Genomic DNA, 27,504 nt, shown 5'->3' on the forward strand with positions numbered 1-27,504 from the left:
TCGTTATCTTCTTATTACGAGTCAATTTGCATTAAATAAATGATTAAATTTATTTAAATTAGATGAATGTACAGGTTATGCCACATCACATGATTTTACATACGCATAAATGGGCAATGATTTGTATGATAAATAAAATATTAAATTTATAAGATAATTAAAACTATGGGAAGAGATAAGGTAATGTATTATATCTATATGTATATGATGCACAATAAAACAAGATTTGAATTTTATTTTCATTAGGTATATTGGTTGATGATCAAATCATATTATAATGGAGACATCATCAATTTAATTTAATTTAATTTAATTAAATCTCAAACTTTGGTTTTAGTGGGTTTTTTCTTTTCCTATCTAGAAACTTGTTACAATCTTTTAATTAAATATTTTTTTTACTATAATGTCTCGCTTTAACTATACATTGCTCTATAATGGGCCGGTTCGAAAATTTCAATTGCTTTTCACCCCTTTATTTATAAAAAAATTAGAATATGGTTTTTATTATTATTATTTTTACCATTTGACTCAGGGTATTTTGAGGTAAAATTACAAAAATAAAATAGTTGTGGGTCATTGTGAAATTAGCTTAAAGATAATACGAATGAAACGGAGGAGCTTCTTGCAATTTTCGGTTTTTGATCACGCTCGATAAATGGGCCGTTGACTGGGCTTGACTGTGGGCAGCGATGAAAAGCCCATAGATGATTGCCAGCCCAATTCAGCCCAATAACTATCTCCGCCAATTTTTTTTTTTTTTTTAATTTCAATTTTTGTTATTTTAAATGGGAAATAAATGTAATAATACCACCAACACGGTGACGACATTCGGATTTAACGTGTTTAAATAATTCTTTTAATTTTTTTTAATTCAATATTATATACACAGAAGAATCACGTTCAATCAATAATCTAAAGGAAGAATCACGTTCAATCAATAATCTAAAGGGTATACAGGTTGGGTGTCTTATTTTGGTAACACAACCCATTTTGTAACAGTTACAAATGATTTGATCCAAATTATTCATATGAATACGAAGACATATGAGTAGTGGTATCACGGTCGCAAACTATTTAATATATATTTTTATAAATTTATCAATTAAAAAGATTAATATTTCACAAAATAATCATATAAGGTCATGTCTATGAGGGTTCGTCTTTTAGCAATCGTTGGAGAAACCGATATAATTATATAATTTTCTAACGTGTAGACGAAGAAATATTTTATCCACGACGTAAATTTAAGATTTAATTTATATAAATATTAATTTAAGAAAATATTATTTAAAAAATGATGACCATTAATAATTAAGATTAAAAAAAAAAAAAAAAAAAATTCCAGAAATGTTGGGGGTGGCAGAAGAGTTTGAAATTCTCAAACCACTTATTCATTACTAAGAAACTTCCTTTACAATTACATCAAATCAACTCCAAATTTTATTTTATTTTTTAATTAATAATAATAAATAATAATAATAATAATAAACTTTAAACTTAGTCTATTCATTTTGTAAATTCTGTGTATTTTCCAAATTATGTGCTGAGATCTTTCTCACTCAACTACTAGCTAACCTTTTTATTTATTTATATATTTATTTATTTATTTATTTTGAATTTTCTTGGTGGTGAGACTTAACTTAAAAGTCTTTTATTATATATATTTATTTATTTATTTAAATGTAATTTGACTACAATAAAACAAATTAAAAAAAAAAAAAAACAGATATATATTTATGAGTATTTTACTTAAAATTTTATGGGTATTTTTCTAAGAATAAAGACGTTAGGTTGAGAAATTGGTAAGTAAAGTAACCAAACTTTTAGGTTCAAAAGTAAGAAGAAAAGTATTCTTAAACATGAACGATCTTCGTGTGATTTTTGACCAAATACGACTAATATATGAATTAATTATAAGTCATTAATTATCAACACGTTATTTATAGTTGCTATTACGTTTACAAATATATATTTTTCCACGCCATATAAAGGAAGTTGTGGACCAACTTGACTAGACAAACCAGTTAGAGTACTAGAAACCTTGACTAATCAACCTATTCATCCTATTATATATATATATGAAGTTGCTCAGTCATTGTGGAAATATTGTACTTGTTCAAACATTTTTTTTATGACTCATTATTAACAATTATCAGTTATTTACGAAAGATTTGAAAATTTATAAATCTCAATTATTTAGTTCATCTCACATAATATCGTTACTTAAGTAAAATGGTAAGACGTACTTAGATCAATACAATTTAGATTCTAAAAAAATTAGAATAAACTTTACGAATTAATTATAATATTATTGTATAATACATTAAAAAATTATAGAAGAAAAAATATTTAGTTAATCTATGCGTTCCAATCATACATTATCTAATTCACGGAGAATAAATACAAACTCTTTCTTAAAATTCATACATATCTTATGGTTTAAAATTTTAAATATTTAACACGCTAAAAATGTGCAACATTTAAAAATCAATTATACCTATATATATATATATATATTCCAAAAAAAAAAAAAAAGTCTTCTATTCCCACCTCACTCACTCCTAAAATCTAAGAAATAACATAGTAAATTAACCTATCATTTAATTATTTAAAAAAAAACCATATTTACAATTTTTAAAAAATAAAAAAAAAATCAAATATCAAACCATAAAAAAAAAAAAAAATTAATTAATTAATTAATTGGAAAATTGTTTACAAAGATATGATGAATTTTCAGGTTAATTTCCATTATATTCAAGTCAAGCCTGTAAAGTGTGTTTAATAAGAATTATAATAATTTTAATTACATAATAAATCCCACTAATTATATTTTGGTACCCACGCGCTTTGACACTAAATAATCCAATAAATATTAAAAAAAATAAAAATAAAAATGAAAAAACTGCTGTGAACAGAATCAGAAACGTCACGGCACCTTCCGGCCACGTTCTGCTTCTTCACCTTACGCGCTCCCTTCTTCAACCCTCTTCCGCCGCATCCACACGCCCAACAGATTTAGCCCACAGTGTTCCATATATATATATAATATTTGCACTCGCTTCCATTTCCGATATCCAAACCGATCCGATCCGATCCGATCCGATTTGAGCCGATCTGATGAAGAGAGTGAGATTTGAATCTGAAATTGACTCATTACTGATGGCTGATTGCTTGATTTCCTTGTCCAAATCCAAAACGGAGTCGTTTCGCCGCCGAGTTTTTGTCTGCAAGACTTGTAATCGGGAGTTTTCCTCGTTTCAAGCTCTCGGCGGCCACAGAGCTTCTCACCGGAAGCCGAAATTTCCAAGCGATACTTCACAGAATAACGCGATTAAGTCCAAGCCTCATGAGTGTTCCATTTGTGGACTTGAATTTCCGGTCGGTCAGGCGCTCGGCGGCCATATGCGCCGACATCGGAATTCTTCTCCTGTCCCTGTTAGTTTGACGCCGCCGCAACCTGTCTCCGATGACTCCGATTGCGACAGTGGTAATGGAGTCGTCGGAATGGATTTGAATTTGACGCCGTTGGAGAATGATCTCGTCCGGTTGCAGTTGATGGCCCCGCCGGTCGGTTGCTTGACGTAATTCCTCTGTTTCTTGCAGATAGATAGACTACATTTTTTTTATTGCCACGTGGCCTTGTATTTATGCCACGTGTCTCATTCATTTATTACAGCGTGTCCTACTTTTTATTTTCTTTAAAATTTTATTTGTTTCTTAATATGTTGAAGAAATCATTATTAAATTTAAAAACCAAATCAAAAGAAAATTTTAATAAATTAATAAAATCCTTCACATAATTAAAATTAATTTAAATTATTATATCAAATTTATACCGATGAGGAACAAAATAATTAACATGATAATATTATTAATTTTAAATTAAAAGATGGTTAAATATGGTAAATTTAGTCGCTTATATTCAAATTAGAAAAATAAATAAATAAATATATTTTTTTTTATTATAGAACGTGTGAGATCTGAAGTCAATTGAAGAAGGGAACGAAACATTTATTATAAAGGGTGTGGAAACTGGAAACATGTAATGGGTCAAAATTGACAATATTCACGGTTCTTTCAAAGCTCTCTTAAATCACATTTTAAGCTCTTGAAAAAAAAAAAAAAAAAAAAATCAACTGATAGATGAAAAATAAAACTGGCAGGTTGCCTATCCTTCGTTCACGATTTAGTTGACTAGACATAACTAACAAAACTACCTAGAAAGAGTCGTTTTCTTTTCAAATGGTTTTCGAATCAAATGGTAGTTTTATGATGATGATATTTGTATCTCGATATTGGATGAGAGCGAGATACGGGTATTCAACTCTCGGAATCCTTGCCGCTCATCCTTTTGTACAAATCCTGTGTAAATTTAAAAATAAATAAAAGAATACATTTAATGATCAAATTTGAGGATGAAAAAAAAAAGAAGAAAGAATTAGAAATCACCTGATCCTCGCTAAAGAATGAATCCGGTGATTGAAAAACCATGCGATCGTTTCCTCTTGCATTCTCACTATCTTGTGGTGAATTAGTGTTCCAATTCCATGGCGAAAAGAACGAACGATCCACTTCGAGAAACGACGTGAGACCATTATAATCTATTTCAAACTCTTCGCGCGGAGGAGGCGGAGGAGGAGGCGGCGGCGGCGGCGGCGGCAGCTCCTCCTCCTCCAGCAACTCTAGAGAAAACATATGTTGAAACCATGCCCATTGGAATTGAAGCTGCTGCCATAATTCATCTTCTTCCTCAAAAATAATGTATATCGGTTGAAACATTGTTCGTGATGGCTGATCCTCCATTATACCGTAAACGTGTTATTAAGATCACTAAAAATCGAGTAATTGTGAGATTTAAATGAAATTAATAACTTAAATAGAGGAACGATTTATCTTAGATTTCTTCTTGTCCAATAAGGAAACGGAATTCAAATTAAGTCTTCACATTTTCAAATTAGTTTCAATAAATAAAATCTTTTATGTAATCACTTCATTAAAATCTCTGAGATATGATATATAATCTATTTTAAATATTTTTTAACTTCCACTTTTATCTTAAAAAATATTCTTAAATATTTTAAAATTTAAATAATACCTATAAAAAAAATAGATAAATAAATGTTATTTGGAGCGTAGATAAATAAAATTTTAATCCATATATTAATAATAAAAAAATTATAAACTTTTTTTCGAAAAATTTAAAGATATTAATTTAATCTATATATTAACATTTTTTAACTTTTAAAGTTTATTTTTAAAAAAAATGTATTTTTTAAAAGTTTAATCCTAATTACGTTTAATTTGTGTTTGTTTCTAATTAATTCTTATTTAGTTTAATTTTCGGCTGTCACATCACTTAATTCCTCGGTTCATGATTTTTGAACGATCAATTTCATTGAAGATCGTTCTTCGCCAATCGGAGAATTTCATTCATCGTAGTTTCCAGAACTGCATTTTACCCGATTGGATTGTTCTCTCCCTCCTGAAGCCATCATTTTCGTCCAATTTCGTCGCCGGAGTAGCCTCGCCGGAACCCTGCTGTGTCGAAATCCAGTAATCAACTGACGGTATGTTCTGCGTCTACACTGGAATGGTAAAATGAAGTTGAAATTTGTGTTTCCGCGTCCATTTCTAGGTTTTTCTTCTGTTTGAAAAATCGCATGATCGTTGTTGTTTCGTTATGTGTGCAAAAGAAAAGTAACGCCTCCTTTTCTTAAACTGTGTGTATTTTTTGAAAATATGAGTTGGGTTTTCTCATTGATTCTGGTGCAGAGAAGTGGAGAGGTTGAAGAAATTTGGTAGATGGTTCGTTCTACAAGGAACCTCCGTCTTTAGTCAAAATTTCTATGGAGTTTTGAAGCTTCTCCGCGAGTACTTCGAACTATAAGAAGAATCGAAATGGTATGCTTTCAATTCTCCAAATATGAATTTCTTGGTTTGTTGCTTAGGATCGTCGCGTTTGAGCAAAATCTCATGAAACAATCCAATTGAATTGAATTTGTGAATAGAAACAGTTCCCTATCTTAATTTGAAATAGTTTGAATCACTCATATTCATAGCCAAATCCAGGGCATCTTTTAAGGTTTATTTCAGTGCTGTGGTCTTGAATGTTTTTCTTTTGTCTTTAAAGTTATGAAATAGGGTTTAGTGACATTGATGTTCTGGATATATAACTGGCTTCCTGGTTTTATCACTCTAATGATAAGTGTCTGTGATTGTAATATAAACTCAATGCTTTTAGGACTCGAGACTAGCACGATTGTTCTTATATATGAGTAACTGGAACATAAATGTTAGGAATCACAAATCTCCACAATGGTATGATATTGTCCACTTTGAGCATAAGCTCTCATTGGTTTGCTTTGGGCTTCTCCAAAAGGTCTCATACCAATGAAGATGTATTCCTTTACATCCCAACAATCCTCAACAATAAATCCATCTGTTTCACCTCGCCTTTGGAAGATGAAATCCTTATAAAAACTCAAAAGAAAAGTGATGAAAACCAAAAGTGTGACTGTTATTAGTCTTTTGGCATTAATTCCTTTCCGATTTCTTCTCTGAATTTCGATTATTTGTGATGTTCTGTCCAGAACGAAGGATTTTGGATTACGAAGGGTCTGGGGCATGAAAATGATTCACATTCAACTTTCGGCAGCCCTTCATTATCAGACGCAAAACGAGCACGTCACTGGTTTATCGATGGTTGTGAGACACAGGTTTTCCCGAACAAGAAGCAAGCAATTCAAGCTCCAAATAGTAAAATGACAGGAATTCTGTCAAATGTGAATGTTCTTCATTGGGAGCAGCATACTGATAATTATCAATCTGTTTCACATCGACTTATTGGTTGCGTATTCGGACCCGAATCACTAAGGTCTGCTGACTTACCTCTAACAAAAACATCTTCTGTAATTCCTGATCATTTTGATCTCAGGAGAAAAGGTATGGAAGACCAATATGGAGATGATGCATCTATATCTCATGGGTTGGAGGATCAGGTTAAAGATAATGTACATGATCTGCAACCATGTCCAAGAAGTAATTCTAATAGGGACGATGACGGTCAACAAGCAATAGAAGGTCGTCACTACAAGGAAATTGAAACGGGTCTCGTATCGATGGGATCGGCCTATATTAAGGAGGATGACAGCTTCAGTTTGATAAATCAAACTGCCAATGATGGGGATCACCATTTTGGGTTACTAGATCATAGAGGGAAGATAGACGACAATGTTGTCTCCATTGATGATGATTACGGTAAGCAGGATCCAAATATAATCTCGTTTGGAGAATTTCCTGATGAGCAAGATATCATCCCCTTAGGCAGGTCTCTTGGAAGCCACGACTCGACATTCTACGAATCTTCATTCCAACCATCTGAAGTTGTTGGTGTCACTGATTTGGAACCATCAAATTTTGATGTACTTGTAAGCAGTCCTCAGATAGCTATGCAAAAGCCTGATAGGACACCAAAGAATAGACCAGACTACAAAACGAGGAAAGAAGCTCCAAACAGCTTCCCTTCAAATGTTCGAAGTTTGATATCGACTGGTATGCTCGATGGCGTTCCTGTGAAGTACGTTTCTGTAGCTAGAGAGGTAACTTTCTTTTCTTCTTCACACTATTTACACTTTTAAGTTCGGCTTGCCGTGTCGTTAGCTCATACTCTTCGCTGATTTCATCAGTGGCTTCGTGGAATTATAAGGCGATCTGGGTATCTTTGTGGATGCCAATCTTGCAACTTTTCCAAGGTAAGTCATCAAAATTTGTCCTTGATGCAAGAGTTGAAGATGAATTCAGTCAGATCTAACTCACCCTTTGTGTTTCCTTGGAAGATGCTTAATGCGTATGAGTTTGAGCGGCATGCTGGCTGCAAAACAAAACACCCAAATAATCATATATACTTTGAGAATGGGAAAACTATTTACCAGATAGTACAAGAACTAAGAAGCACTCCGGAGAGCTTGTTGTTTGATACCATTCAAACCATCTTCGGTGCACCGATCAATCAGAAATCTTTTGGGATTTGGAAAGGTAAAGATGCAACTCATACTCTTTCCCCTTTTAAGTCTTTAAAAATATGTTTTGTATTCAATTTTTCAGAATCGTTTCAAGCAGCTACGCGTGAGCTTCAGCGCATATATGGGAAGGATGAACTTAGCCTTCAGTAGAGTTCAATGCCAGTTCTGTAAATGTAGGACGAGATTAGGTGGATACTGTGCAGAGAATCAAATCAGGTTTTACTTGCTAACTGATTTATTGGTTTGGTGGTTTAAATTCAATTTCGTATTTGCCATTGCCAAGAAAAGAGGCAGTCAGTCATGTATCAAGTACAGTGAAGAAATGGGGCTAGAATTTAGATTTTACACCTTATTTGGAGTGTTTGTGGTGACCATTCTATGTTGGAAACTACATCTTCATTGTAAATTGTAAATTGCTTAGAATGAAAACTTGATTCTACTTCTGTGAGATTTTGTTGCTTTAGTGATGCATTGGGGATGGAGGAGGTGGATATTGTTCACTTTCGACTTGTCCTCCATCAAAAGTTTTAAAACACATATGTTATAGGAAGAGGTTTCCACACCCTTATAAAGAATGTTTCGTCCTCCTCTCTATCGATGTGAGATCTCACACTTTAGCTGAAAGCTGAATCAGTTTCGTCATAATTTTTGCATTATTTCGACATGCTTATTTCGAATCCATATCGAAATTGGCTAGTGCAAAGATGATCATTTATGCATCTATAGAGATGATGGATCAGTTATAGCAGCCGCCTTTTTAAAAAGATCACTGATTCCAAATAACATAGGATATAGTATGTAGCATGGGAAAGTAAGTTTTCTTACAGCATCCTCTTAGAGAAAATGAGTACCATTAAGAAGATACGTCTTAAAGTCAAAATAGTTGAATATATACAAACCATCCGGTAGCAAACAAATAATTGGAATAACATTGTTTCTGAAAAAACTCAAAATGAAAAGGAAACAAATAAATCTCTTTATAATATAGACATTATCACAAATGAAATTCTAAAACATGAAAAGTACCTATCTATCTATTACACACTAAATGAAGTTCAAAAGAATCACAAAATAGCTAATAGATGCGCCCATCAATGAAGTATGACAACTTCAATATATGACTACTTCAAAGGGTTTGACAATCTTAAGAACCACAGCAGGATGATTTTTGTGCAGCCTGACCAGCATTGGCTCCCTGGTCTTGATTGATCTTGATCGTCGAAGGCTGCAAACGTAACAAAAACCACACGTCTTCGGTTCATTAATCAAGAATAATTATAATACACAATGAGAAAATAAAAAGTTCGAGCTTTGGTTATTTCTTGTTTTTTTAGGTGAACTATAGCAGAAGAATTATAAAATACCTCAGACTTTGAATCGGTATCAGAGAGACGTTGCTTAATATCCCTTCCTATTGAAAAGAAAACTTCTTCCACATTAAGATTTGTCTTCGCACTCTGTAATGCAAATACCAAATATTTTTCAGCTTACATTCACAAACTATTATGGAAAAATTACACAGGAAGAAGAACAAGCGACTCACAGTTTCAAAGAATTTGATCCCATACTCATCAGCAAGCGCTTGTCCTTTGGATGTAGGCACAGCCTGTAATATGAGGATGTTAAAAGAAATGGTAACAGGCATGGCTTGAGAGAAAGATAATCTTAGTCGAGGATTCTTCAAGAAAGATACCCCTAGATATCAGTTTGGTAATATTATCTGAGGTCCAAAGCATATATCAACAACAGTTGTCTAATATGCCACAAGGTTAGTAGCACAACTATTTAAAGTTGATGCCTTTCTTTTCAGTTTTCATAAGCAGAATGGAAGTAATAACATACCCTTTTGCTTTCGTCCATGTCGGCCTTGTTTCCTACCAGTATCTTGTTGACATTATCAGAAGCATGTTGTTCGATATTACGAATCCAATTTCGAATATCTGAAAAGCATTAGAGAATAAGGAGTGAGAAGGCAAAATGATAGAGAAATGGAAGGAGCTATGAAACATCCATAGGACAAGGCATCATAAATGAAAAGATGAAATCATATTTTGGATCAAATGCAAATATACAAGAACGAATATAATTTGACAAAAGAAAAATCTGCAAAAAGAAATGGCAAAATGGTACTTACTGTTGAAAGATGATTCATCTGTTACATCGTAGACCAGCAAAATGCCCATGGCACCGCGGTAGTACGCTGAAAAAACAAACAGGTAGCAGAACTATTGAGAAACTCTGCTCATTGACAATTAATGCTACAGCAAAAACAAAAATCCTGATAAAGAAAATACTCAAAGAAAAGAGAATCAATATCAGGACACTGAACTCCAAGTTCAAATAGCAAAATTAAAACAGTTAGCCATTCCACGAAAGATTTACAATTTAGGAAGAAATCCAGTAATGAATAGTCACAAATCAAATTTCATTAAAATATAACATATTCTATCATGATTCTAGCTTCTAGCAATAGACAAGTCCATGATCATGGAGGTAAGAAAAGAATACCTGTGGTGATCGTACGGAACCGCTCCTGACCAGCGGTGTCCCAAATTTGGAGCTTGATCCGTTTACCATCAAGCTCAATGGTTCTGATTTTAAAATCAATACTGCAGGAGGGGAAAATGTCCTAGTTAGTTCAGAAGGAAACTTTTTAAGTGCATAAATTCATCCCATAATCCCATAAGAAATGGGAAATACATTCATATAGAAAATTATACACACCCAATGGTAGTAATAAAACTAGTGGTGAAGGAACCATCTGAGAAACGTAAGAGAAGGCAACTCTTACCAACACCTGCAAAAATGACCAACAAAAATGAACAGAACCAAAGGAAATCATTAGGTAATATTGCAATGTGAACCAAATCTGTTAAACAGATACAAAAACAGCACATCGATATAATAGAGATGTTCAAATTTACATCATGGAATACACCAAATCAACCAACACGCGTCCTGAATCAACAAATCAAATTCAGCGTAACTAAAATTATCATCCACACAAACTGAGAGATTCGAGAGAGCAGTCCAGATCCAAGAAAAACAAGCATTCTCAATCAATAATTATCGCGTTTTTCGAATCAACAGACCATTATAGGATAACCTCAAAGAAGAAACTAGAAAATGAGGCTCTATTTGAATCCGAAAAGAAAATCACGCACCGCTATCGCCGATTAACAGAAGCTTTATGAGATAATCATAATCCGCCCTAGCTCTTGCAGGTGGAGCAGCCATAACAATTCCAATCAAATCGATTCAACAGAAATCCCCCTCTGCAATAACCTAGAACACAATGAAACAAAACAACCACAAACTCAACAAACCTCAACGAGAAAGAGACGGAACGGCAGAAAAACCGCAAATGCTAGAGAAATGTACCGATTCCGAGACAGAAAACGAGAGAACAGCCGTCAACCGAGTCACCGTCGAGGCGGTTGCGGTGGCGCGTGGGAGGTTAGAGAAAGATTGACAGCGATTTTAGCCAAAAATGGAAAAAAAAAAATTCGAGCGGCTCTCCACCTGTAAAGAGACCTCCTTTTTCTCGGACTTTATTCCCTTTCCCAGGCGGAAGGCTTAAAATGACGGAATTACCCCTTAACCAAATGAAATGGTTATTAAATTTCTTTGACCAATCATTTACAGACAGCTGTCTGACGTGTTCCTTAAACTTTCTTTTATGCCACGTGGGTAGCTGGTTTTGTGACCGTGTTGGATTCCCAAGCATTATTGATACCGAAAGGAAAAATTAGTTGTCAATGCGCTGGCCACCTCAGCAAATTGGGTGACGTGGGCTCCTTCCCTAATACCAAATAAAATAACGCTAGTGTATTTATTTATTCCCTACATTAATATTAAAACTACAAATATATTATTTTGTTTTATATTCTTTAAATCATTATTGGAAATAAAAAAAAAAAAAAAACTAGTTGTACATTGTCAAAATAATTTTTAAATTTTTAAATAAACGCTATGGTCTCGTGGCTTTGATTTGGCTTCTCCAGAAGGCCTCATAACAATGGAGAGTGTATTCTTTGTTTATAAACCCATGATCATTCTCTAAACTAGCCGATGTGGGACTTTCATCATCCAACAGAAATCCTTAATTTTCCTCTGAAGTTGATTGAATCTCTCCTTATCTAATTATAGTTCTGCTTCACATGGATTCCCTACTACTTTTTCCTAATCTTCACTCAAGTTCCTAAACTTCTCACTACAAATTCCTTCATTATCTTGAACGTGACACTAAAGGTTTCAAAATGGGTTTTTTCTTTTCTCTTTCGGTACATCGCTCCGTAATCAAAGAGCAAAAGAACCAACAAGTGGGTTGTGGTGACGTCAGAATTTACACCCATTTGTATCTATTTAGTAATAGCCTCCTAGTTTCTCGGATCCGGACTCTCAAAACTATATTCATATTCTTAAATATATATATAAAATAAAAATAAAAATAAAAAAATAAAAATAAAAATAAAAAAATAAAAAATGTAATATAATTAGTATATATAAAAGTGGGGTTGTATGAAGCGTAATTAATTAGTGGCGTTTGAGGGAATTGAAATGGGGAGGCTATTTCTTGTTGAACACGATCCAAGAGAAGGAGTTCTAAAGGCCTGCAAATTTTGCAACACTTACATCGCCTTGCACCAAAACATAACCGAGGACACCTTCGTAATTTCCCTTTTCTTTTATTTTCTTTTATTTCTTTATTTCTTTCTTTTTACAGTTCTTGAACAACCCCTAACAATGGCTGCCTCTTTCTTTTCCCCATTTTCTCCAGCCTTTCTGGCCATCCTCTCAAGGCTCCATCTTCTCTTCTACGTAACTCACCACTGATTATGCATTAATTCTCATTAATTCTCATTAATCTTACGCTAATCATACTTAATATTTTTTATTTTTTATTTATTCAGGGTCAATTTGGTGGAAAATGACGGTGGAGCCAATCAAGATCTTACTTCTCCTGCACTTTTTCTACAGCTTTACTGTGTCAAATGTGGCGCTTTCATTGGATTCCGACAATACGNTTTTTTTTTTTTTTTTTTTTTTTTTTTTTTTTTTTTTTTTTTTTTGAGTATTTATTTTATAATTTATCTCAATTTTAAATTCATTTGTTACATAATTTTCAATTAAAATGGTTTTAACTTTTTAATCTCTATATTTTTTTTTTTCAGTACGACAGCACCCGACGTCAAGGATTTAGTTTCCTTTGCCACGAGTAAGGACTATCCCTCGTTGTATATAAGTTTATAAGTTTTATAAAATAAGATATACTTCCGTTTTTTTTTTAATTAAAAAAATATTATTTTAAAAAATTATATATATAATATATATATATATATATACACGAGTCTTGATCAAGATTTAGAATCTTTATTTAACATTCTACGGATTTAATATTTTTTTATGCAAAAACTAAAATTATTTATTTTAAATTAATTTACGAGTAAAAATTATTTGTTACCATCTTTTAACATATTTTATTCGTACTCAAACCACTCAATATTATTAGCTTATTCAATTTAATCCTGCAATTTATTATTATTATTTCTTTTTAGGATATTCAACATACTAATTTTTGAATTAATTTAAATTGTAAATTATATATAGATCTAAGTTGTATTAAAGGTCGTGAATTATTTATCTTAGGAAGGTGGTCGATATTTTTACAAATGGAGATTAAATGATGAATTACTACAATACGGAGGTTAGTGAATTTAATCTTTTCTAGATTTTTTTTTTTATTTTTTCAAGTATAATTTACTAAGAAAACAAATATAAATTTTGGAACAGGTACATTTCTCAAGGATTGATCAAGAACAACATTGAGGATTGAAGATTTGTTTACTTAAACTGAGATTTGAAATTTGTTTTGTTCTTGATCAATGAATTCCATGAATATTTCGCCTCGATCGATCTTGATTTGTTTAACGTAATTCCAACCATAATTATTCTAGAGACGTAAGAACAGAACAAGTCATCAGGTTGATTCCTCGCCGGTAAATTGGTAAATTAAACATATCGATTACATTAATCTCTAGATCTTCGTCTACGCTTACCACAAAACATAGAACCCTAAATTACAGATTCATTCACCGTTTAAGTCGACTTGCTCGGCGACTTTCCTCCCTTTGATGGAGATTTCGGCTCTTTAACAGCCTTATCCGTCTTCTTCGGCAACAGAATCGGATTGATATTTGGAAGAACTCCACCGCTAGCGATAGTTACGCCGGCTAGCAATTTTCCGAGTTCCTCGTCGTTCCTGATCGCCAATAGAACATGCCTAGGAATGATCCTGTTCTTCTTGTTGTCTCTAGCAGCGTTTCCAGCCAATTCAAGAACCTGTAAATCGGAAAAATACAAGATCAGTACAATGGCGATTCAATTGATTAGGATGAAGAGGAATCAGAAATGAACGACTCGTTTACTTCAGCGGCTAGATACTCCATCACGGCGGCCAAGTAGACTGGAGCGCCAGTGCCGACACGTTGAGAGTAGCGCCCTTTCTTCAGATAACGAGCGATACGGCCGACGGGGAATTGAAGACCTGCCTTGACGGATCGAGAAACCGACTTCTTCTTCTCGCCTCCTCTTCTTCCTCCGGCGCCTTTCTTTGCCTTTGCGCTAACCTCCATTGGATTGTGGTTGAAGGATTTACGGCGGCTGGAGAACTACTGGTGTTCTAATCGACGGTGGTGTAGAGAATGAGCGGATTTGGTTCGGTTCAACGAGGGAAGTTGTTCGAGGTTTTATACCGCAGCGGGAACCGGCCAATGCGTTGGGCGGATACGAGCTCTACTTGATCGACGGTTGTGAATGATTTCTTTTCGCGATCCGTGGCGTTTTAAGATGGACCAATGAGAAACGAGTATAGAGATTTGAATCCTTTGGGGGTTTTCATCGAAAATTTTCAAATTTCCCGCTCAATTTAGAATTTGACGTCTTTCATTATTTGTTAAGGTAATTTCAATTGTTTCTGTTTTTTTATTACTTACCTTATTAATGATAAAAATAAATTGATTAACTTCTTTAAATAAACACTAATTATGCGACGTTTTTTAAATAGTGTTCTATTGATCGGGTTAATACACGTGTCTGAAAAAACCGAACAACGTATGTATTCATAGCTCTTAGCTCTAGTATATACTTGTCATCGATCAAAAAAGCTCGGCACCACTTAAGAAGACAGAGTAATACGGAAAAACGTATAAAAATATACTTGGTAAGCACTCAAATCATAGGTTATTTGTCATAAATAAGACTCGGTTAACTCCTATGAACTATAAATACACTGAAAAGTCTTACGTTCGGTTTGACTTAACTCAACTGAGTACGTGATATGATTTTCATTATGGAATATGAAATAAATGAACTATTCATTCCCGCAACAAACACATTTGAAACAGATTTAATTTTATTATGGATTAAAATAAAATATTGATTAAGATAATAATAACTCAACCTTCTGGAATCTTCCTTAGTACGACTTTAACGCCAATAAATTGGTGTGTGGGAGCCTCTTTTAAGATTGAGAGAATTTGTGTACGAGAAATTGTTAGAGATAACTATACAACTCGACCCTAGAATTCTATTTATATGACTTAAGAGAAATTATTTATAATGATTATAAATGTGCAATATCGATCCATCCACTACCTCGATCCACTTGGCTACATTCGCCCCTACCTCCGCACAGGTTGCGGTCTCGAGATACGATTAGATCCTTACCCTATGACCGCTATCAAAGAGAAGCTTTTTCCTATACGAGAGTTGCAAGTTTATTGTCGTGTTTTGGAATTAGGGGAAACAAAGCTTCAACAAGTCGGCCACTTCTCGACACAGCTTCAAACAAAGAGGTTAGACTGTAAAACTTCATTGATTTGACTGAACTTGACTTTAGGTTAGACTGTGAAATTAAAGGTCCGTGCTTTTATCATATTAAAACTATTAATATAATTCATTTTAAATTATTACAAATAATTTTATTCAAATGGTTGTGTGTACCAAAAAAAAATATATCTCTTTTAAAATAAAACTAATGTTTTTCATTCAAATTAAAGATATTTTTTTGTTTTAAAATAATTTAAACACATTATTGAAATATTCAAGTCGAAAAAAATAAAACATATATTAATTTGAATAATTAGAGATTTTTATTAATATAAATTAATAAATAATAAGTTTAACTGACCATTAAAATTATTTCATAAAAAAGATTACACAGCCGAAAATTTTAGTGACAAGTCATCCATCCGCAACAGTCCAAAATAACCAATGGAAGACGCCCACGTCGATTTCCGACTTGGCTTCAGGTCCACCCTTCCCACGACTTCTCTCGGCCGTCGATTCATCACAAACCCTAACGCTATCCGACGCATTCCATTTAGCCACATCAGCAATCTGTGGCTCCAACCATCATCCAATCAGAAATCAAATAGATGAGATATAAATATCCATCAACGATCCAAACACCGTATTGATTTGTTTTCATTTCCGATTGCTTAGACTTTCAACTAAATTTATCCTTTGAACCTTCTGAGCATCCAATGGCGCCAAAAGCCGAGAAGAAACCCGCCGAGAAGAAGCCGGTGGAGGAGAAGAAGGCCGTAGCCGAGAAAGTCCCAGCGGAGAAGAAGCCAAAGGCTGGGAAGAAGTTGCCGAAGGAAGGTGCTGCGGCTGCCGGAGACAAGAAGAAGAAGAGATCGAAGAAAAGTATCGAGACATACAAGATCTACATCTTCAAGGTGTTGAAGCAAGTTCATCCAGACATCGGAATCTCCAGCAAGGCCATGGGAATCATGAACAGCTTCATCAACGACATTTTCGAGAAACTGGCTCAGGAGTCTTCTAAGTTGGCTCGCTACAACAAGAAGCCGACCATCACTTCCAGGGAGATTCAGACTGCTGTGAGGCTTGTTCTTCCTGGTGAATTGGCCAAGCACGCCGTTTCTGAAGGTACCAAGGCGGTTACGAAATTCACTAGTTCCTAATTGCTCTGTAGTTCATGTGAGGCGTTTTGATTTCGCCGTTTATGGAGGATTTACTTGAAATTGAAAATTGAGGAATTAGGGCTAGGGATTCGGTTTGTTCCTCTAGATGTTCCATTTGATTCTGTGAATTATTAACAGTTAGATAAGTATGATATGTATATGCCGATCCTTTATCTGGTTTATTACGAACTTCTTTCCATTAACGAAATGTGTAAGACATAAGTTTTGAAAACAAGTAAAATCTGAATCAACTGAAAAGAGATCTTTCGAACTTAGTTATGATTTGTAAAGAAAAGAACACTGCAAGTATACTTCGTAAGTAATTCTCTCTTAATGATGATGTGAATCAACTATCTGATCTTATTTTACTTAAAAGAACCGTGTTATTTGTGATCTCTGACAAACTAAACATATCATCACTAGCTCTGGCTAGGATAAAAACTATGAATACAAATAGGAGTAACCTTAAATCTAAACCTGAGGGCATGCGTGGAGAGTATTAAAATATGATCACCAGTGCCTAGAGAATGTTGAAATATGAGTATATTGTATATTTATTTTTATGAATAAAATTATCTTGATCTTTTATAAAAATGATATCATGGAAAAAAATTTAGATATTTTAAAAGTAGATCGACTAGTTTTATTATGAACATGTCTCCACTTTATCTAAGTTTTCATTCAAAGAAATACAAAGCATAGAGTGTAATAGTAGTTTATACGAAATGTTTTTTGTAATATTTTTTCGATTGGTGTTAAGAAAAAATGTAAATATTTTTACAACGATTTGTATTCAACATGGGTATGTCGTGGAAGAGTAGTAGTATTCAAATGTTAGTTGATTATTCGTTCGTGGAACAAAACTATCCCAATATAGAACCTCTTGCAAAATATTCATAACGGGCATGTAATAATCAACACTTACATTAATTATATGCATTAACATGTAGATATATGGGGAAAACATTTAACACTAATAACCACATGAATTATGACAAGTAGCTTGCATAAGAATACTCGTTATATTTGTCCGAGTTGAGTTGTCCGAACCCAACTATCCTTAACACGTGAGGATGCCCATGTTAGCTTTGAATCCCTACTCTTTAATGTATGTTGAGGATTTTTGAGATTAATAATCGTGCATTAATTAATTAAGAGAAAGATCATAAATTAAAACAAACATAACAGTCGTTTTGGGTAATAATTTTTGCTAACATATTGCAAACTTACGAGACTAAACATCAATTTTATTTTTAAAAGAAAAAATGGGTACCCTGAAATTGACAAATATGGCGTCATAATCGTTTAAAACAGAGCAATATTTGGTTACAGCTCAGCAATCCGCAACATATCTGAGGATCCAATAAGATTCTACCACGTGGCTCTCTGTATGGACGACGAGGTGGCTTTTTCTTAAGTCATTGCTATCATAGACCGTCGATTTATTACCCATCGTAAACCCCATCTAACGTACTATATAATGCCAGGTCAGCAATCTGTGCCGAAAGTCATCGGCCAATAAAGACTAATCGACAAAAGATATAAAAACATAAGCCCAAGCGAAAGTATCAGAGCAAACAACTTGCTGAACTTGTACGATTCCTCAACTTTCCACCGCCTTTTCTTCGACCAAGCAAATTCCGATGGCACCCAAGGCCGAGAAGAAGCCCGCCGAGAAGAAACCGGCGGCGGAGAAGCCAGCTGAGGAAAAGAAATCCGTCGCCGAGAAAGCACCGGCGGAGAAAAAGCCCAAAGCAGGGAAGAAGCTTCCGAAGGAAGGCGGCGCCGCTGCTGTAGACAAGAAGAAGAAGAGATCGAAGAAGAGCGTAGAGACTTACAAGATCTACATCTTCAAGGTGCTCAAACAGGTTCATCCAGACATAGGAATATCCAGCAAGGCCATGGGGATCATGAATAGCTTCATCAACGATATCTTCGAGAAACTTGCTCAAGAATCATCCAAATTGGCTCGCTACAACAAGAAACCCACCATCACCTCCCGGGAGATCCAGACCGCCGTTAGGCTTGTTCTTCCTGGTGAACTGGCCAAGCACGCCGTTTCTGAGGGTACAAAGGCGGTGACTAAGTTCACAAGTTCTTAAAACCCTAATTAGGCGAAAGAAATTGAAAACGGAAACGAAGTAGAGTAGAACGCTGTTTTAATTATTACGATGTGTTTATGTATTTGTGATCTTTTGGGTTTCTCAATTTCTTCAAATATAGTTGCTTATGATTTGTGAATGCTTCTTTGATGCTTTATTGGCTATCTGATGCTCTTATCATGAACAATTTCCCATTTGAATTTGATGGGTTTGGTTAATCTGCTGCCGTTTGATCTTATAAATATCTGAACTCTAATTGTTGTCTTGATCAGCTTCCTATGATATGATGGGTTGTAATTTGTTAGCGATTTCCAATGAATCTGACTTGGTATTGTGAGTGTTCTTGTTTTGATCGTCATATGTTGATGTTCTTCACTTGAATGGCATTGCTTGACGTTCTTGGACTGATCATATTGCTTAATCTTGTCTACCAATTTATCTGGTGGTGGTGTTGTATGAGTTATGGCGGCAGTTTGATATCAAATATACACCCAGCAGTTGAAATCAAGCCAAAATGAATAGCACTTGGGTAGTTGGGTGCGCCCATTTTTCTGTCTTTCTGTGTTCTATGGCTACATCAGGATCCCGTTGGACATTCCCGAAGGTGTCTTGTGCTTGCTGGTGAAAATGGTGGAACATTCTCGTTTTGATTTCTTTGTTCCTACTGTTTCTGCAGGTTTAGAGACCACGACTCTCCATGATAGCATGCTATTATCTGCTTTGAACATAAGTTTACATTTTGTTATACATTCGAGACTCGTAACTTCTTTATTCGATACTTTAGGTTTGGATTCTATTGATATGGCTAAGTAAGGACTATACTTTCGAGGCTAAGTAAGGATTGAATTCTTTTGACATGGCTAAGTAATGACTTAACTATACCTTTGAGGCTCACAACTTCTTTGTTGAAGGGCTTGACTACACCTTCGAAGCTCTAAACTTCTTTGTTTGACACTTTATGATGGAATTCTATTGACATGACTTAGTAAGAGCATGATTTTGGTACTATGTTAGAGACCACGACTTTCAACAATAGCATCATGATATTATCTATATCGAGTGTAAACTCTTATGGTTTTGCTTTTAGCTATTCTAAAATGTTTCGTACCAATAGAAATATATTGGTTACTTATAAATTTTTGATCGTCCCCTAAATTGGCGAATGTTTGGACATCTCTCGATTCGATCGAAGATAATGACAATTGCACATAGCCACACTTTTGTTTGGCTTGTTTTTCTTGATGAAAAGGGGGAGAAACTATGTGCTACAAAGCAAAAGTGTAGGGAATTTCCATGGGCCTTGAGAGATTAATGGGCCATTGGAAATGGACCGGTCCATGATTTTGAGCCCAATATGTTATTTTTATTAATTTAGGCTCAAGAATAGAAATAGAAATAAAATTGGTATTGAAATTCTGATCTTCATTCATGTTTACACGGTTTAAACAGGATACAAACTATCAACTAATATCTAAAAATGAGAGAAAATATATAACTAACTAATTAAATCTCGTAGATAAGATAAAATATACCGCTAATCAAATCCTAAGATAAAATATACGGTTAATCAATATATAAATATACTGCTAATTAAATTTATAAGATAAAATATACGGTTAATCAATGTATAATTAACTAAATTTGGTAGATAAGATAAAATATACTGCTAATCAAATCTTAAAATAAAATATAATGCTAATCAAATCCTAAGATAAAATATACTGCTAATCAAATCCTAAGATAAAATATATGATTAATCAAATTCTAAGATAAAATATACTACTGATCACTCCAAAAAAAAAAAAAAACCTAAAAATAAAATAAGAGAAAGTATATAACTAACTAAGTAGATAAGATAAAATATACTGCTGATCAAATCCTAAGATAAAATATACTAATAACCACTCAAAAAATTTTAAAAATAGAGAAAATGTATAACTAACTAAATTTTATAGATAAATAAAAGATACTACCAATCAAATTTAAGATAAAATATACTGTTAATCAAATCATAAGACAAAATATACTGCTAATCAAATCTACCATAAAATATACTACTTGGAGAAAAAAAATATTAATAGGTAAGATATACTCTATAACTAATTATTAAAATATATTCTTCCAATATCATATCTTAATAAAATTAAATTCGAAATTTACCCTACCTATTTTATTTTTTAGTTTTAAATAACAAATTTAATAAAATAAAATTCGAAATTTACCCTACATATTTTATTTTTTAGTTTCAAATAACAAATCTAATAAAATAAAATTCGAAATTTACCCTACATATTTTATTTTTTAGTTTCAAATAACAAGTCTAATAGTTGTGATAATCAATACGACGTCGTAGCGGGCAAACAACGCGTAGAAACCACGACGCGGTCCTCTGAAGTCTTTATATGTTCAGAGAAAAATCGGCATCAGCCCTCAATTTTCTCCCAAACCCTTCACTCTCGACGAAACTGCGAAACCCTAATTTTCTCCTCTCTCTCTCTCTTACTCCCTCTTTCGACTGCTCCTTCAGTGTTTCTGTTAAATTTCTCTTTGAACATGGCCGCTCCTTTGGATATGAGTCTCGATGATATCATAAAGAACAACAAAAAATCCAGATCCGGAATTTCTAGAGGTCGCGGTAGAGGGTCCGGACCGGGTCCCGTCCGTCGAGTCCCCAATCGCGCCGCTAATCGCACACCTTATTCCGCTCCCAAGGTATAGCTTTGAGGATTAGTTTCTTGCTGCCGGTTTTCCTCTCTCGAATTCTGGGTTGAAGTTTTGATTTGTGATTTTGGTGTTAGGCGCCGGAGACGACCTGGCAGCATGATATGTTTGTCGATCAGGGCGCGGGTTTCCCCGTGCAAGCTGGACGTGCCTCTAGCATTCAGACTGGAACTAAGCTCTACATATCTAATTTAGATTATGGTGTCTCTAACGAAGATATTAAGGTATTTATACTTCTTTCTGATAGGTTAAATGATAGGATAGGTTTTCTTTTTTTGTTTTTGTTTTTGCTGAAAGTGATGATTTTCGCAGGAACTTTTTTCTGAGGTCGGAGATATGAAACGCTACGGTATCCATTATGACAAAAGTGGCAGATCCAAGGTATTCTACGAGGCTTGGTGCAATACTGGGTTTAGACTTCTAATGAATGTTGTATCTTGGTCGAAGTTTAGAAATTCTCTTTTCCATAGGGAACGGCGGAAGTAGTTTTCTCACGACGAGGAGATGCTGCTGCGGCTGTCAAGAAGTACAACAACGTGCAGCTAGATGGAAAACCGATGAAGATAGAGATCGTTGGAACTAATATTGCCACTCATGCTGTTGGTCCTCCCGCTGCTGTGAACCCTTTCGAAAATTTCAATGGGGTTCCTAGAAGGTATTTATCAGTATACTATATTTCTGCTCTGATCCTTGGTTAGGTTTATAATTGGATGCAACTTGCTTTTTCAAAACATATTTCGAATTTCAATTCGTGTTTGAATGTCAACTAATTTGCTATAAGCTACTTTTATTTTTTGGAATCCTATACATATAGATATAAGTTTGATAAATATTAGAGTTTTGTTTTCCTTGTATTAATGATTTTAATTTCTGTTTATAAAGAACTCTTACTGCAGTTTGCTTATAGCTGTTGGAGTAGTGAACTGAATGTTTATTTTAGGTTGTGATATGCTTGTAATACTCATTGTCTAGAGTTATAATTTTTTTTATCGGGTATTTTTATTGCAGAACAGTTTTCCATGTGGTTTTTTACTTGAATCAATTTTTTTAACCTTTGCTATATATGTACTTATGTGAGCCATCGATTTTCTATTGTATGCACTTGTATCTGAATCTCTTTATTATTTTTAGGCAAGTTTGTTTCGCTTTGGTGCTATTCATTTTATAAGTAAGGCTACCATCCTCTCAGTCATTCTACATCAAATTGACATTTTTTTTCCTGTTAAACAGGCAACAAGGTAGGGGTGGTCTGCCATCACGTCAACGTGGTGGTCGTGGTTCTGGAAGGGGGCGTGGGCGGGGAAGAGGCCCAAGTGAAAAAGTATCTGCCGAAGATCTTGATGCCGACTTGGAAAAGTATCATGCTGAGTCGATGCAGATAAATTAGTGGATTCATACATTATTTGGTTCTGTCACCTTCAGTTGTTCTCTGTATCACCACCATTGTCTAGACTTCGCAGAAAAGGGCTATGGTTATCCTTAGAGTTGGTTTGAATTTCTTACAGCTTTTGGGCTTTCTTTTATTTAGATTTTATATGACTTCAGCATGGTAATGTAATTGACGAACAGTAGTCAGTGTGTACTCTGCTTTCATTCATTAAGTCCTTTCTGTTTCATTTAATGAGTTGGGAATCAAAGTGGATCTATTTCTTCCCACCCTTTGCCCGATCACATCTGCGAGGATGATGTTGGTTTGATAAAATACCACTCCCAGATTTCACAACAAATGAGTTGCAGTTCCTTATTGAGGTAGATATCTACATCTATATTCTTGTCAGTTGATTCCCATTGTATCTAACAAATTTACAATTTCCCTGTTAATGTTTTTTCAGGGAACTTCAACTCCACAAAACTAATATGTAGGCATGAAGTATTGAACTTGTCAAGTGTTGGGTAATGCACTAAAAGATGAACACACTTCATAGCATGCTATGGGATCCTACTCTGAGTCGAATTATTCTAAGAAACTACCAAGATGATTTTGTTGCCTTTTTGGACTACGGAATCTTCATCTCTGCCTGCATTTTATCGTAAAAAGACCTGCTTAACAGGTGATATCTTTATCATAAGTAATTGTTGGTCGAACTCCTGCAACGTGGTGGTATACTACTGCTGTGCTCATGGTGAAAATCCGCAGAGCCGTGAATACATGAGAGCAGGAGGCATATTTGAGGTACCATACCATCACTGTTGAGGACAGCTCCAAGTTCTTTTCTTTTTCTTCTTTCTTGAATTTCTGCCTAGTGCTAGCATATGATCTTCTCTCCTAAGATGATTGATTGATGGCATTATGAGATTTTGGCGGATGATCAATGAGCGCGGTAGAAACTTCATCTCTTGGCATCATTTAAATACCCCATATTTTCATTTTTTTTAAGTTAAAACCAACTTACCCTGTGGAATTGTGTTGCGGTGTGTTATTTATTGATGATACTGGTACCTGAGTGTGGATTTTTTTAACATCACTGCATTTAGAACCCAAAAGTGGCCGGCTGTGAAGTTTGGATTTCAGCTTCTTCATCTATTGATTGACAGGAAGTGTCTTACCTCAAGCTTGTGCCTGCATTGGTGATGCCTTAGTATTGTTAATATTGAATGTATCTGGATCTAAGTAAGTTTTGTAATTTGTTAGTTGGTTCACAATTTGTAGTGTGTGATTTATGGATATGTTAGAGGTATGTTAAGTGGTGTTGTGGCATTAATTTCCTCCATTTTGGTAGCTGGTTATAATAAAGTCATTTGACAATCTAATTTTTTCAAAATTTCTTATTTATTGTGTTCTATATATTATTGAAGATGGGTTTTGTTTTGTTCCAATTATTAATTAAAATATCAAATTGGATAGTAATTATGTGGGCCCATTAAAGGTTTATCTAATTAAGAACAGCGAAACTTGTCGAGAGCCCCACTGGTGTGAAGGCACATGTGATTGCATGGTGGTGACAGCGATAATCAATTGTGCCATTTCTATGGCCTAACTTCCAACTTGTCTATTTGATTTCGACTCAATAAAAAAATACTTTAAATCGGTCGAATTGGCTGGAGTCGGGCGGTGGTGTTAGGCCTGGTCCACGCAGTTGGTCCAAAGAAGCCCATAGTTGAGGCCCAATAATAGTATGGATTGGATCGAAATTAGTGTGCAGAGTTGGTCCATCGAAGCCTATAGTTGAGGCCCAATAAGACTGGATTGGATCGAAATTAATGTGTAGAGTTGGTCCAAAGAAGCCCATAGTTGAGGCCCAATAAAACTATGGATTGGGTTGAAATCCGTGGAGGTGGTAGAAGATACTAGAAAAGCCACCGAAACCACTGGCATGTTCTGTTGCTTCCTATTTAAATGCCTTTGATCCCAGCGGTGGAAGAGCATCGACAAACCACAGCAAAGCAAACAAAACTCCAATTCTATCAATCTTCAATATCAGTTTTAGCAAATCTATCTACTAATTCACCAACAACCATGTCTCTGATTCCAACCATTTTCGGTGGCCGCCGGAGCAACGCCTTCGATCCCTTCTCCTTTAACGTTTGGGACCCTTTCGAAGGCTTCCCATTTTCAAGCTCACTGGCCAATGTGCCTTCCTCTGCTGCTGGTGAGACCTCTGCTTTCGCCAACACCCACATCGACTGGAAGGAGACACCAGAAGCCCACATCTTCAAGGCGGATCTTCCCGGGATCAAAAAAGAAGGTCAAAGTCGAAGTTGAAGAGGGCGGAGTTCTGCAGATCAGCGGAGAGAGAAGGAAAGAAGAGGAGGAGAAGAACGAAAAATGGCATAGAATTGAACGAAGCAGTGGGAAGTTCATGAGGAGATTCAGGCTACCGGAGAACGCAAAAGTGGATGAGGTAAAGGCCGGCATGGAGAATGGGGTGCTGACGGTGACGATGCCTAAGATTGAAGTGAAGAAGCCGGAAATCAAGACCATTGACATCTCTGGCTGAAGTCGGAAAACAGAGTGGCTTACAATGGCTGAAGTCGGAAAACAGAGTGGCTTACAATGGAAGGTCATAAAAACAGAGTGATCGGTCTGGTCGTATACTGAACACAGTGTTGCACATTTAGTCGTTGATGTATAAGATACGAATATCTAATTTACTTAAACTGATTGATGTATCGGTTAATTCACATTTAGTCGTATACGAATATCTAATTCATAAAAGCTCTAACAATCCTCAACAATTTCTCATAAAAGTTCTACCTCCATTCGAAACTCGGTATTTGGAAATTTCTAAACCAAGTAGCCTACAGATTCAGAAAAGAACAAATTGATCTATGTTGCAAAAGAGAAACAAAGATCATGGAAACAGTAAGCACAATTCTTCATTTCAAAATCGGAAAATTAGAGAGCAAAGTAGGCAAAATGTATAGCAACAGAGACAGAGAGAAACCAGTTCAATATCCAAGATCTATAAACCTAGCCTCCAAAACCGTACAGAGTCCTTCCCTGCCTCTTCAAAGCATAAACCACATCCATGGCGGTCACCGTTTTCCTCCTAGCGTGCTCGGTGTAGGTCACAGCATCGCGAATCACATTCTCCAAGAAGATCTTCAAAACACCTCTGGTTTCTTCATAGATCAATCCACTGATACGCTTGACGCCTCCTCTACGAGCCAAACGACGAATTGCAGGCTTAGTAATCCCCTGGATATTATCTCTCAAGACCTTCCTGTGACGCTTTGCTCCTCCCTTTCCCAAACCCTTGCCTCCCTTACCACGTCCAGACATTTTCGGAGAGAACTGAAGAAGAGGATTGATTGGAAAATTTGAATTTGATCGTAATGAATGAAGAAGAATAGGTGGGGAGTATTTATACGAGTGCAAGTTGAGCGCGGAATTATTTTGTTCGTTGGATCGTTTGTTAATCGACGGCTAGAAAGGTCGATCCACGTGAAGCTTCCGCGGATTTGGAATTTGAAATGTGATTTTTGGCGGGTAGAAGAGAAATTTGTAATTGCCGGGAAATACCCAAAACTTATGCGCGCCGTCTTTTTGTTGTTGTGAATTTTAAAACACCAAAATAATTCTAAGGTGGTTTTGTAAAATTATTTAAAAATCAATTAATTAGAGAGCTATATAAAGTAATTAAATTAATTTATTATTCGGTGATATGTCACACTATAAGTTATAAATTAAAGTATAGTACCTACAAAAATCTTACGCTAATTTTGATTCAATTTCAATATAATTCATATAATTTATCATTTTAGTTTAAAGTTTTTAATTAAAATTTAGTAAGATTTATCGAATTCTACACAAAAAAAAGTTTATTCAACTCAAATGGCAAATGGAGAGAGTATTCCCCCTTAATCGAGGCTCGACTCCTTTTTCTTTACCAATCTATTGGCACAACTAAGTTTAGGGCATGACTCTTATACCACGTTTGATGAAGCACGACTCTCCACAATGGTATGGATATTGTCCACTTTAAGCATAATTTCTCCTTAATTGAGGCTCGACTCCTTTTTCTTTTGGAGTCCTTTGTTCAACGTTTGAGGATTTATCAATCTATTGGCACGACTAAGTTTAGGGCATGGCTCTGATACCATGTTAAATGAAACACGACTCTCCACAGTGGTATAATATTGTTCACTTTGAGCATAAGCTCTCATGGTTTTGATCTGGGATTTCCCAAAAGCTCTTACACCAATGGAGAGAGTATTCCTTGATTATAA

The 27,504-nt window shown here is 34.9% G+C and overlaps 7 protein-coding genes, 2 long non-coding RNA genes and 1 pseudogene across 13 annotated transcripts; 7 read left to right on the forward strand and 3 right to left on the reverse strand.

The window, feature by feature from the left end:
- The first annotated feature begins 3,006 nt into the window (after window positions 1–3,006).
- On the forward strand, window positions 3,007–3,718 carry LOC111794508 (zinc finger protein ZAT11-like). Its single transcript, XM_023676549.1, has one exon. The coding sequence runs from the start codon at window positions 3,118–3,120 to the stop codon at window positions 3,583–3,585; it is 468 nt and encodes a 155-aa protein (XP_023532317.1). The 5' UTR covers window positions 3,007–3,117; the 3' UTR covers window positions 3,586–3,718.
- Window positions 3,719–5,382: 1,664 nt separating this feature from the next.
- On the forward strand, window positions 5,383–8,469 carry LOC111794439. 4 transcript variants are annotated; one of them, XM_023676458.1, is made up of 6 exons: window positions 5,383–5,567; window positions 5,773–5,901; window positions 6,591–7,598; window positions 7,686–7,751; window positions 7,836–8,034; window positions 8,104–8,469. In XM_023676458.1, exons 2-6 carry the CDS (start codon window positions 5,899–5,901, stop codon window positions 8,169–8,171), a joined length of 1,344 nt encoding a protein of 447 aa, XP_023532226.1. In that variant the 5' UTR covers window positions 5,383–5,567; window positions 5,773–5,898; the 3' UTR covers window positions 8,172–8,469. The 4 variants fall into 4 exon arrangements, with proteins under 4 accessions (XP_023532226.1, XP_023532224.1, XP_023532222.1 ...); XM_023676456.1 differs by having other exon boundaries at window positions 5,383–5,593; window positions 7,686–8,034; XM_023676454.1 differs by having other exon boundaries at window positions 7,686–8,034.
- A 420-nt stretch (window positions 8,470–8,889) lies between these two features.
- Window positions 8,890–11,576, reverse strand: LOC111794493 (ras-related protein RABE1c-like). The gene is made up of 9 exons (XM_023676532.1): window positions 11,403–11,576; window positions 11,186–11,306; window positions 10,746–10,818; window positions 10,530–10,630; window positions 10,156–10,221; window positions 9,864–9,961; window positions 9,565–9,627; window positions 9,386–9,478; window positions 8,890–9,246 (listed from the first exon to the last, which is right to left on the reverse strand). The coding sequence occupies exons 2-9, from the start codon at window positions 11,256–11,258 to the stop codon at window positions 9,166–9,168; spliced, it is 648 nt and encodes a 215-aa protein (XP_023532300.1). The 5' UTR covers window positions 11,259–11,306; window positions 11,403–11,576; the 3' UTR covers window positions 8,890–9,165.
- Window positions 11,577–12,582: 1,006 nt separating this feature from the next.
- Window positions 12,583–13,040, forward strand: LOC111794538. The gene is made up of 3 exons (XR_002815111.1): window positions 12,583–12,692; window positions 12,802–12,842; window positions 12,935–13,040. It is a non-coding gene; the product is annotated as an uncharacterized LOC111794538 (long non-coding RNA).
- Window positions 13,041–13,195: 155 nt separating this feature from the next.
- LOC111794537 lies at window positions 13,196–13,930 on the forward strand. The gene is made up of 3 exons (XR_002815110.1): window positions 13,196–13,239; window positions 13,671–13,728; window positions 13,815–13,930. It is a non-coding gene; the product is annotated as an uncharacterized LOC111794537 (long non-coding RNA).
- Window positions 13,931–13,979: 49 nt separating this feature from the next.
- On the reverse strand, window positions 13,980–14,748 carry LOC111794511 (histone H2A-like). 2 transcript variants are annotated; one of them, XM_023676553.1, is made up of 3 exons: window positions 14,711–14,748; window positions 14,450–14,680; window positions 13,980–14,363 (listed from the first exon to the last, which is right to left on the reverse strand). In XM_023676553.1, the coding sequence occupies exons 2-3, from the start codon at window positions 14,654–14,656 to the stop codon at window positions 14,121–14,123; spliced, it is 450 nt and encodes a 149-aa protein (XP_023532321.1). In that variant the 5' UTR covers window positions 14,657–14,680; window positions 14,711–14,748; the 3' UTR covers window positions 13,980–14,120. The 2 variants fall into 2 exon arrangements, with proteins under 2 accessions (XP_023532321.1, XP_023532320.1); XM_023676552.1 differs by having other exon boundaries at window positions 14,450–14,745.
- Window positions 14,749–16,498: 1,750 nt separating this feature from the next.
- On the forward strand, window positions 16,499–19,331 carry LOC111795056 (histone H1-II-like). Its single transcript, XM_023677288.1, has 2 exons — window positions 16,499–17,003; window positions 18,599–19,331. Exons 1-2 carry the CDS (start codon window positions 16,568–16,570, stop codon window positions 19,111–19,113), a joined length of 951 nt encoding a protein of 316 aa, XP_023533056.1. The 5' UTR covers window positions 16,499–16,567; the 3' UTR covers window positions 19,114–19,331.
- A 2,174-nt stretch (window positions 19,332–21,505) lies between these two features.
- LOC111794484 (THO complex subunit 4A-like) lies at window positions 21,506–24,576 on the forward strand. The gene is made up of 6 exons (XM_023676519.1): window positions 21,506–21,825; window positions 21,912–22,058; window positions 22,147–22,215; window positions 22,305–22,489; window positions 23,065–23,583; window positions 23,667–24,576. The coding sequence occupies exons 1-5, from the start codon at window positions 21,667–21,669 to the stop codon at window positions 23,219–23,221; spliced, it is 717 nt and encodes a 238-aa protein (XP_023532287.1). The 5' UTR covers window positions 21,506–21,666; the 3' UTR covers window positions 23,222–23,583; window positions 23,667–24,576.
- Window positions 24,577–25,102: 526 nt separating this feature from the next.
- Window positions 25,103–25,990, forward strand: LOC111794498 (annotated as a pseudogene).
- Window positions 25,991–26,010: 20 nt separating this feature from the next.
- Window positions 26,011–26,622, reverse strand: LOC111794521 (histone H4). The gene has a single exon (XM_023676565.1). It carries the CDS (start codon window positions 26,555–26,557, stop codon window positions 26,246–26,248), a length of 312 nt encoding a protein of 103 aa, XP_023532333.1. The 5' UTR covers window positions 26,558–26,622; the 3' UTR covers window positions 26,011–26,245.
- Between the last annotated feature and the right edge of the window lie 882 nt (window positions 26,623–27,504).

The sequence above is a fragment of the Cucurbita pepo genome, chromosome LG05, assembly GCF_002806865.2.
Source record: "Cucurbita pepo subsp. pepo cultivar mu-cu-16 chromosome LG05, ASM280686v2, whole genome shotgun sequence".
Taxonomy (NCBI): Eukaryota; Viridiplantae; Streptophyta; class Magnoliopsida; order Cucurbitales; family Cucurbitaceae; genus Cucurbita; species Cucurbita pepo.

Bases quoted from the DNA above. Each gene is read 5' to 3' on its own strand.
- LOC111794508 (XM_023676549.1), top strand. From the start codon at position 3,118: ATGAAGAGAGTGAGATTTGAATCTGAAATTGACTCATTACTGATGGCT.
- LOC111794439 (XM_023676456.1), top strand. The intron at 7,599-7,685 runs GTAACTTTCTTT...TGATTTCATCAG, and splicing joins ACGTTTCTGTAGCTAGAGAG to TGGCTTCGTGGAATTATAAG. The intron at 8,035-8,103 runs GTAAAGATGCAA...TCAATTTTTCAG, and splicing joins ATCTTTTGGGATTTGGAAAG to AATCGTTTCAAGCAGCTACG.
- LOC111794493 (XM_023676532.1), bottom strand. From the start codon at position 11,258: ATGGCTGCTCCACCTGCAAGAGCTAGGGCGGATTATGATTATCTCATA. The intron at 10,222-10,529 runs GTATTCTTTTCT...TTGTTTTTTCAG, and splicing joins GTTCCGTACGATCACCACAG to CGTACTACCGCGGTGCCATG. The intron at 9,479-9,564 runs GTGAGTCGCTTG...TTTGCATTACAG, and splicing joins GGATCAAATTCTTTGAAACT to AGTGCGAAGACAAATCTTAA.
- LOC111794511 (XM_023676553.1), bottom strand. From the start codon at position 14,656: ATGGAGGTTAGCGCAAAGGCAAAGAAAGGCGCCGGAGGAAGAAGAGGA. The intron at 14,364-14,449 runs GTAAACGAGTCG...TCCGATTTACAG, and splicing joins TGGAGTATCTAGCCGCTGAA to GTTCTTGAATTGGCTGGAAA.
- LOC111795056 (XM_023677288.1), top strand. From the start codon at position 16,568: ATGGCGCCAAAAGCCGAGAAGAAACCCGCCGAGAAGAAGCCGGTGGAG. The intron at 17,004-18,598 runs GTTCCTAATTGC...AAACAACTTGCT, and splicing joins GGCGGTTACGAAATTCACTA to GAACTTGTACGATTCCTCAA.
- LOC111794484 (XM_023676519.1), top strand. From the start codon at position 21,667: ATGGCCGCTCCTTTGGATATGAGTCTCGATGATATCATAAAGAACAAC. The intron at 21,826-21,911 runs GTATAGCTTTGA...TTTTGGTGTTAG, and splicing joins CACCTTATTCCGCTCCCAAG to GCGCCGGAGACGACCTGGCA. The intron at 22,216-22,304 runs GTATTCTACGAG...TCTTTTCCATAG, and splicing joins ACAAAAGTGGCAGATCCAAG to GGAACGGCGGAAGTAGTTTT.
- LOC111794521 (XM_023676565.1), bottom strand. From the start codon at position 26,557: ATGTCTGGACGTGGTAAGGGAGGCAAGGGTTTGGGAAAGGGAGGAGCA.